The sequence below is a fragment of the Tupaia chinensis genome, unplaced genomic scaffold (genome assembly GCF_000334495.1).
Source record: "Tupaia chinensis unplaced genomic scaffold, TupChi_1.0 Scaffold000320_1, whole genome shotgun sequence".
NCBI lineage: Eukaryota > Metazoa > Chordata > Mammalia > Scandentia > Tupaiidae > Tupaia > Tupaia belangeri.
This window is the reverse complement of record NW_006159813.1, coordinates 1,438,627-1,448,177: the sequence shown is the minus strand read 5'-3', so window position 1 is coordinate 1,448,177 and position 9,551 is coordinate 1,438,627. Positions and strand designations below refer to the sequence as shown.

The following is a 9,551-nucleotide window of genomic DNA, read 5'->3' as shown; positions in this document are numbered from 1 at the left end:
TCTCTTACTATAGACAGTAACTAGTAATTTTGGTAATTTTTTTTCCTGAAAGTCTCCATTATACACTTGTTATTAAATTAGGCCTTTCCTTTTATAGTCTGATTCTCTTGTCATGGCTCTGCAAATTCTTATTTAATAAACGAATTTGTCTCAGCATTTTTGTCTCTTTCTGCCTTCCTTTTCTCTTTTCTCTTTTTCTCCTTCTCTCCCTTCCACAATCTTAGGTCAGTCTTCTGTTGCAGCTGCCTTAACTCCTACTGGTTTGTTTTTTCTCCTCCTTCTCACTTCCTTCTCTGTTACTATTTCTGATTTTTTTTTTTTTTCATTTTGGCCATAGGGTGCTTGCACTTGCTGGAGAGAGACAAAAAGAGACAGTGAGAAATCATTCCCCAGAGGGTATGGCCATGCCACGATCCCTTCTCCTCCATTCTCCTCTGGATTTTGGGCATGCACACACTTGTGTCCAGCATGATTTTCAAGTCACCACGTCTAGGACTCAACCCACAATCAACCATGTAGGAGTCCAGCACCTTAACCACCGTGCCACCTCCTGGCCCCACTATTTCTGATTCTTTTAAACTTTTTTTTTTTTGGACACAGGGCACATTTGCCCACCAGGAGAGACTGAGAGAGAAAGAGAGAGAGAAAGAGGATGGTCGCACTGCAATACCTTCTCCTCCTTTCTCCCTCCTTTTGTGATTTTGGGCACACATATGTGCCCGGTGTTATTTCAACCCACTGGGTCTGGGACTCGAACCGCCCTGTTGGCCATGTGAGATCCAGTCACTTTAAGCACAATGCCAGGGGCTGACCCTATTCCAGACTCTGATTCATGTACTTACGGGTCCACTTATATCACCTGTTGGTGATAAGAATCTGTGAACCTGTTTTTATGATTTGACAAGGTGACAGGCATTTATTCTCCACTGGTGGCAGCTGATGGGAATTCAATTGTATTTTGTGTTTTTCTCTCGTTCTCTTTGGCCTGTTGGTCTTGAGAATTCTGATATCTTCCAGAAGCTTCTCTGTTGTTGTCTTACGCACTATATGAATTTAAGACACTCAGAAATGTGTGTGTGTGTGTGTGTGTGTGTGTGCCCATGCATGCACGCATGTGCAAGTCCTGGAAACAGCCCAACCCTGGCCTCTGCCTTCCTCCTCTGCTCCCCTGCCCCACCCTGCCACCCCTTACCTGCTGGTACCAATGCTTCACCAGCCTCAGGAAGCTCTTCAGCTTCGTCGGCCGATGTTTCACGAAGTTTCTCTGCAGCTCGCTGAAGGATGGAGAGAACATTCCGGGGTACCTGTGAGCCTGGATCAGACTCGCATAGACCTCAGGGGGTGGCCGAGAGTTGGGAACAGAAGCCCCTAAGGAGAGAGGAAGTAGAGGAGAGATTGGGGATTTAGGAAGCCCCAGGACAACACATAGTTCTAGTCGGTCGTCAGGAAAGTCACGATGCGTTTTTTGCACAGAAACACAGAAAACCATCATGACTTTCCTGATGACCTAGAAGCCTGCTCAGTCGTGGGGCCCCAGATGGCACAGCCCAGTGTCTCAGCAGTGCACACCCCTGTGGCTGGGCCCTTACCTTTTTTCTTTTCTTTAAAGATGGGTTGTAATCTTCCTGCCTTCACCTCTCCAACTAGCTGAGATGAAAGGCACCAACCCCCACATATGGCTTTGAGGGCGGGCCTGGAATCGAACCTGGGCTTTCTTTTTTATTGAGAGGTTTTTGCTATAGGATGTGTGTGCTCGCCAGAAATACAGAGAGAGATAGAGAGACAGAGAGACAGAAAGCGAGAACTCACCCCCTAGTGGGGGATGGCCACACCGCAATCCCTTCTCCGTTCTCCTCTCGGGATTTTGGGCATGCACGCACACACGCCCGACGTGAGTTTAAGCCACCAGGTCCGGGACTCAAACTGTAGTCGACTACATGGAAGTCCAGTGACATAGCCATCGCTAACTGCTGGTCCCTCAAACCTGAGCTTTCATGTGGCCTTAGCTGCTAGAGCACAGGAATCTCAGAGGTGTGTGCCATCGCAGCTGGGGCTCCAGCCCTCTCTTTCTCTAAAATCGGACGCTATCTCTGACACCTGATCCCCAGAGGCAAGTCTCGGAAGCAACCCTAGGAACTAGGAGCCAGCACATGAGGTGAAACCTAGACCGTCACGGCTTGGAGCAGATGTGGTTTATTTAAAATGTCCAGGACTCTCAGCCCGAGGACAAACAAGTGCCAGTGAGTTAGTGTCCTGGGAAGCAGCCCTCAGCCAACAATGTACAGGAAGTTGGTGGGTACAACTCTAGTGTCCCACCTGGGATGACGCCCAGGTCCCCTCTGTAATGTTATTTATTTATTTATTTAAATTTGGTATAGAGTGTGTGTACTCTCAGGAGAGACAAAGAGAGAGAGGAAGAGAGAAAGTGAGAAATTGCTCCCATAGGGGGATCCCTTCTCCTCCATTTTCCTCTTGGGGTTTTGGGCGCGCACACACACACACACACACACACACACACACACACCTGGCATGATTTATCAAGGCACCAGTTCCAGGACTCGAACCATGCAGTCAGCCATGTGGGATCCAGCACCGTAACCCCTGTGCCACCTCTGGCCCTGTATTATTGCTAAGTGTTCTCCAGGGGCATGAAGCCCAGTGGCTCAGAGAGGTGACTTGCTCAGGGATGCATCTTGGATCCGATTCTTCTCTCTGTTGTCTCAGTTCCCTACTTCCCTCCCAGTGTTTCCCGAGAACATCTTCCTGATAAACTGCACAGGAATGGACTGACTGACTGAATGAATGAATGCAGATGTCTATGTGGGGCATGTCTAGGAGGCAGGGTCATTGCCAGAGTCCTGGGCGGGCAGGTGTGTGCATTGGTGGACTTCCCCTCCCCTTACCCAGGGCCCTGTAGGCAGGCACAGTGGTGACGGTGATGGGCTCCATGGTCCGCTTGGTCTGGATGGTGAAGACGAGGGCATCGGGGACTCCCTGGGTCACTCTCAGGTCCTCGAGCCCGAGGGCCAGTAGGTCCTGGCAGCGCCACATGTGTTTCCAGATCAGGCTCAGAACGGCTTGGTGGTACTTGGCTTCCTCCTGGAAGCTGCGGAAACAGCTCAGGAACACCACCAGCTCCACCTCCGTAGTGTTCCTGAGCACCGTGCCATTCCCGAAGGAGCCCACCTGCAGAACACAGAGCCTGTCACCCGAGGCCCGTGTCGTGCGATGGGCCACCGCTGCAGTATAGCTCGTGAGTCATCCTGCAGAGTGCCACCACCGCCCTGCGGGCTCCCCACTTTACAGGCGAGAAAACCAAGATGTCGAGAGGATGAGTCACCCGTCTGGGGCCAGAATCTTATCTAGGGCCTGGCCTGCTTTCGAGACCGACTCCCCATCTGGGGAGCAACGCCTACCCCAGAAGAACAGTGCTCAGTGTTGGGAAGTTCTGGGTGAGTCTGAATAATTTCATGACATTAAAAAGGAGGAGGAAGGGGCAGACGATTGTGCAGCACTGATGCAGTTGGTCCCACATGGGACAGTTTGTGTCCAGAGGTCCTTCCTGTACACTCAGAGTGCACACCTGTGTCTGTACCCTGGCAGAGGCTGGGGGCAGAGCCCTCTGTAGAGACCCTGTTGGGGATGACTTTCTCTCTCCCCTGTGGAAGAAAGAAATATATATATATATATATATGTTTTTTTTTTTTTTTGTGGGTTTTGCTTGGCATGTGTGCTTGCCAGAAAGACAGAGAGACAGACAGAAAGCGAGAAACCACCCTCCAAGGGAATGGCCACGCCACAATCCTTTCTCCTCCATTCTCCTCTCGGGATCTTGGGCTCGCATGCACATGCACCTGGTGTGAGTTTAAACCACCAGGGCTGAGATTTGAACTGTGGTCGACTACATGGGAGTCCAGCGACATAACCATTATGCCAACTGCTGGTCCCTATTTATTAATATGTTTTAAAAGTAGGGAGGCCCGGCCTGTGGTCGGTGGCAAAGGGAGCTGGATCCAATGTGGCCAATGGTGTGGCTCGAGTCCTGGACTTGGCAGCTCGAGAGACGTGCCAGGGGCCTGTGTGTGTGCTCCAAATCCCAACAGGTTGGGGTAATGGAGGAGAAGGGACTGCAGTGTGGCCACTCTTTATAAGAGGAAGCTATCTCCCTCTCTCCCTCTCTCCCTCTCTCTGTGTCTCTGTAGCAAGCACATGCACCCTCTGGAAATGTTTAAAAAGTTGGGGAGCAGGTTTGCCTGGTGGACAAGAGCCACGGGGGTGGACTGGGGCAGCCTGGCTTCGAACTCCATGCCTGGCCAGTTCTTGGTTTCCTTAGCTGTGTGAACACTCTGAGCCTTTAGACCATCCTGTAAAATGAAAGCGTGAAGGCCCGTGAGTCACTGGGTCTCTGTAAGATCAGATGAAGTCCTCGTGGTGTCTGCCGAGGGCTTGGCGGGGTGCCAGCCATGCATGTATCGCTCGCTCTTTCTCTAGCTGACTTTAGACAATCCCTGATACTGTGCGGGGGCTGGTTTCCTCATCTAATAGAACGAGCCTGAGCCAGATGGTTTTGAAGTGGTCTTTGGGACGCCCTGAGATTTCAGGTGTGGGGTCTAGGCTCTGGAACACAAAGCCCTACAGCTCTCGGGCCTCTCTTGCACATTGGGTGTTGGGAGGTGGGATTCCCAGGGCAGCACTCAGGTGGGCACCACTCTCCTGGTGGGTGGAGCCATTGCACAGGCATCGCAGTCCTGCTGTCCCAGGCTTGGCGTCCCTGTGTCTGGCCACTGAAGGCCCTCAAAGCATATACATCTCTCTTCTTTTTATGCTATGTGTGTGACTTAATTTTTTTCTTTAGATGCCAGAGGGTATGCATGCTTGCTAGAGAGAGACAGAGAGACAAAGAGAGAAAGACACACAGAGAGAGGGAGGGAGAGGCAGTCCCCCCCTCCCATAGGGTGTGGTCATGCTGCAATCCCTTCTCTTCCATTTCTCCATCCTGTTGGGATCTGGGGCACACACACACACACACGCACACGCACACGCACACACACACACACACACATGTCCAGTGTATTTTTCAAACCTCTGGGGCTGGGATTTGAACTGTGATTGGCCATGTGGGGTCTGGCTTCCCTTGACTACTAAGCTATGGGCTGGCCCTATGGTATTTTAAAAACAGTTTATTTATAAATTATTCATGATAGAGAGTGTGTATATGCACGAGAGAGGGAGAGAGAGAGGGAGGGAGAGGGAGAGAAGCACCTTTGGCAGGGTCTCGTCACGCCTTGATCCCCTTTCCCCAGCACTCCGGCTAGTTAGGATCTTGGGTGTCTACATGGCACCTGGTATGTTTTTAGGCTGACCCAGGGATCTGAACCCATGTTGGGCATGTGGCTTCCAGCACTGCAGTTCAGTCTGCCACATTGTGCCTCCAGGCTGGGCTGTGTGCGGGGTTTGAGGCAGAGTCTCACTGTGTCGTGGTTTTCCTGCCTGGTCTTCCAAGTAGCTGCGACCACAGGTGTGTGTCCCAGTAGCCCCGGGTCTTTTTATTTTTAGATTTTTGCCATAGGGTGCATGTGTTTGCCAGAGGGAAGGAGGTGGGGGAGTGAGAAATCACCCCAGGGGGATGGCCCTGCCACGGTCCCTTTTCCTCCAGTTTCCTCTTGGGCATGCACACACATGAACCTGAAGTGATTCTCAAGCAGCTGGGACTGGGACTCAAACTGTAGTTGCGCACATGGGAGTCCAGGGCCTTAACCGCTATGGCACCTGCGGGCACCATTTTTAGACAGGGTTCCACCATGTTGCCCATGCCACCTTCAAACTTGCAATCCTTCCACCTTAGCTTCCCAGTCACTGGGACTGCAGGTGTGTGCCACTTTGCCCAGCCTTTTAGGATGGGCCAGGCATTGAACCAGGGGCCTCTGGGGTGGCCTCAATCTGCCCTAGCACATGCTACCACAGCTGGGCCCACGTTATCCCTTGTAACCGTCGTGCTCTTCCGCTGAAGTGGGTACTATGATAATCACCCCCAGTGTACAGATGAGGAAACTGAGGCACTGGGGATTGGTTGATCTGCCATGGCTTCCCAGCGAGACGGCGTCAGAGTCAAGAAGGGTCAGGGCACAGTGGCGGGTGGCTCTTCTACCTCTTTCTCCCCTGTGACCCATGTCTCGAGCCCTGGCCTGCTCTGAGGAGCAAGAATTCCACTGCCTTTTCTCTTCCTTTTCTTTTTTGGGTTTCTACTGACGTTGACTCAGCCTTTCTGCTGCTGGTGGAGAGAGGGCTGGGGATGGTGTGAAGGGCACACCCCACTCCAGGATGCATCTAGATAGTCCCTTCCGCCTTTCCCAGAGGTCAGATCCAGGCAGAGAGGAAAACACAACCCAGAACAGGCTTCGCAACTTGCTTTGGCTGGGACCTATTGTATTTAAGCCCAATTCATTTGGAGATGAACATTCATCCACATGGACCAGCTCGGCTCATCAGATTTTCAGGAGGTGGAGGAATGGGAAGTCTTAGGGTCTAAATAAAACATGTAATTTCTCTGGGACCAGTAGATGGCATAATGGTTACGTTGCTGGACTCCCATATAGTCGACTGCAGTTTGAGTCCCAGACCTAGCAGCTTAAAACTCATGCTGGGTGCATATGCATGTGTGCCTAAAATCCCAAGAGGAGAATAGAAGAGAAGGGATTGTGGCATGGGTGTCCTCCCTTGGGGGAGATTTCTTGCTTTCTGTCTCTCTTTGTCTCTCTGGTGAGCACACGTGCCACACACACCCCCTATAGCAAAAATCTCTCTCTTAAAAAAAAAAAGATATCATTTCTCACTGGTCATTGCTCTTTGGGTATCTGGGCCATTCAGAGATTTCAAGAGGGAGAAGTGGCAATGGCATGCCGGAGGAACTTCCGGCTTGGGGAAATACCAATTTTTTTATTCTTAGGGTTGTTGCAGTTGGGGGGAGCTAGTCTAGGAGCATCTGCCCAAGTCAGACTGGTGCCCCAGGCCCAGAAGAAGAGAGAGAGCCTGAGCAAGAACGATAGCAATGCTTCTGTTTTTGAGCATCTGCCAGGTGCTAAAAACCTCAGCCAGCATGGCCCCATTTACCTGGGAGTGGGGGGGGAGGAGGAAAGGATGATGACACTCCAATTATAGGTGAGAAGACTGAGGTTTGACATCTAAGATGGAGCTGGTAAGACATGAAGCCAACAGTCAAACCCAGTCTGTCTGAAGTTCAAACTTGTGACTTTGCACTTCTGAGTCACGTGACCTCAAGATCCAGATGTGAGGGATGCATGCAAGGAAGCTTCTAAATCCTTCCCTGTGTTGGTTGCCACTAGAGAGGGGTCAAGAGCATTGGGCTTGGAGTCAGGAGTCCTAACTTTAGTTTTGCCTTGGCTATCAACTTGCTGTGTGACTTTGAGACATCTCTCGCCCTCTCTGTGCCTGTTTCCTTCTTTCTTTCTTTCCTTCCTTCCTTCTTTTCTTCTCTTTTTATTGCCAAAGGTATATGTGCTCACCAGAGAGCAACGTAGAGAGAGAGAGGGAGAGAAATCACCCTCCACAATGGAGCACGGTCTTGCTGTGATCCCCTCTCCTCCATTTCTAACCTCTCAGGATTTGGGGTACACGTGCACATGTGCCTGATGTGTTTTCCAATCCCTCTGGGGCCAGGATTCAAACCTTGGTCAGTCATATGGGATCTGGCTCCCTTACCCATTAGGCTACAGGGCTGGTCCCACTCTGTTTTCTTAATGTTTAAATAGGGGATTTACTGAGATTGTCTGATTCTTCAGGGCCTTTCTAGCTCTGCCCTGACTTTTTTTTTGGAGAGGCTTTTGCTATAGGGTGCATGCGCTCACCAGAGAGACAGAGAGACAGAAAGCGAAAAATCACCACCCAGGGGAGATGGCCATGCTGTAATCCCTTCTGCTCCATTCTCCTCTCAGGATCTTGGGCTTGCACGCACATACGCCCAGCATGAGTTTAAGCCATCGGGTCCAGGACTCCAACTGTGGTCAACTACATGGGAATCCAGCGACATAACCATTATGCTAACTGCTGGTCCCTTTTTATTTTATTTTATTTTATTTTATTTTATTTTATTTTATTTTATTTTATTTTTACCATAGGGTGCGTGCACTCATTAAAGAGAGACACAGAGAGAAAGTGAGAAATCACCTCCCAGGAGGGATGGTCATGCCACAGTCCCTTCTCCTTTCTCCTCTTGGGATTTTGGGCATGCACACACATGTGCCTGGCATGTCATTCAAGCCACTGGGTCTGGCATTCAACCTGCAGAGTGGGCCGTGTGGGATCCAGTACCTTGACTACCACACCAGCTGCTGGCCCTAAAGTTTGTTTTTTATTTATTTCTTCCAAGAGAAAGAGAGAGACAGAGACAGACAGACAGGGCAGGCACTCCCAACAGGCACTTAAACTGCACTCCACTAATAGTCTCAACTGGCCAGATCAAGGGCTGTGCGGCCCAGGGTGCTCAGGGATGCCTTGGACATGAACCCGGGACTTTGCTTGTGGGTCCAGTGTGCTTTTGCCTGACCCTCTTTTTTAGAGAGAGATTTTTGCTAAAGGGCATGTGCACTCACTGGAGAGACAGAGAAACAGAAAGTGAGAAATCACCCTCCGGGAGGGATGGCCACACCAAATCCCTTCTTCATTCTCCTGGGATTTGGGGGACACACAGATACGCACACACACACACACACACACACACCCCACATGATTTTCAAGCTGCCAAGTGTGTAACCGCAGTCACGGCAAGCTACCAGGTCAGGGCCTTGAACCGCAGTTGGCCATGTGAGAGTCTAGTGCCTTTAACCACTACACCACATGCCAGGCCCATGCCTGGTGTGAGTTTTAAGCCGCCAGATCTGGGACTCAAACCGTGGTTGACTATGTAATGTAACAATTACACTATCTGCTGGTCCTAAGCTCCATTTTTTTTTTTTTCAAAGTTTAGGTGATGTCTTCCATAAGCAATACACGAGGACGTACACACACACACACACACACACACACACACATACTCACACAGAAAGACAAGACCCCACAACAGAGTCTTCATGCCCAGTGCGAACCTTCCCATGTGGGTCAACCTCACAGAGTGTCGTGTTTTCCCACTATGCCACCGTTGTGCCATCTTCTCAGATTTTGATCCTAGCTAGCGCAGAAGGTGGTGTGTGGCAGCTGGAGGAGGGGCTTTCAGGAAAATCTCAGTGGCAGAGCCTGAATTCCTTGACATGGAGTCAGTTTCAAATCTTGGTTCCAACACTAGCTCTGTGACCTTGGGCAAGTCACCTCATCTCTCTGAGCCACCATTAAAAAATCTTTCTCATATCAAAAATTTAAAACATAGAGAAATATAGACAGTATAATTGACACTCGTCTATGGAGGGGTCTTCAAAAAGTTCAGGCAAAATGAATATTATGAAAAAAAAGCTATGCATGGATTTCAAAAAATTTTGCGTGAAAATAAGCTTGTACTTTAATTCTATTTTTCTACATATTTAAAAACGTCTCCTTATGGG

At 50.1% G+C, this 9,551-nt stretch overlaps 1 protein-coding gene across 2 annotated transcripts in view; it reads right to left on the bottom strand.

Moving 5' to 3' along the window:
• Nucleotides 1-9,551, bottom strand: part of LOC102492284 (2'-5'-oligoadenylate synthase-like protein) — a 26,181-nt gene that overhangs the window by 14,838 nt on the left and 1,792 nt on the right. The window contains exons 2-3 of one of the 2 annotated variants that reach the window (XM_006151515.3): nucleotides 2,904-3,186; nucleotides 1,193-1,368 (exon numbers count right to left, since the gene is read on the bottom strand). In XM_006151515.3, coding sequence (XP_006151577.1) covers nucleotides 1,193-1,368; nucleotides 2,904-3,186 — 459 coding nt within the window. The remainder of the gene's footprint in view (nucleotides 1-1,192; nucleotides 1,369-2,903; nucleotides 3,187-9,551) is intronic. The other variant, XM_027773082.1, reaches the window with a different exon arrangement.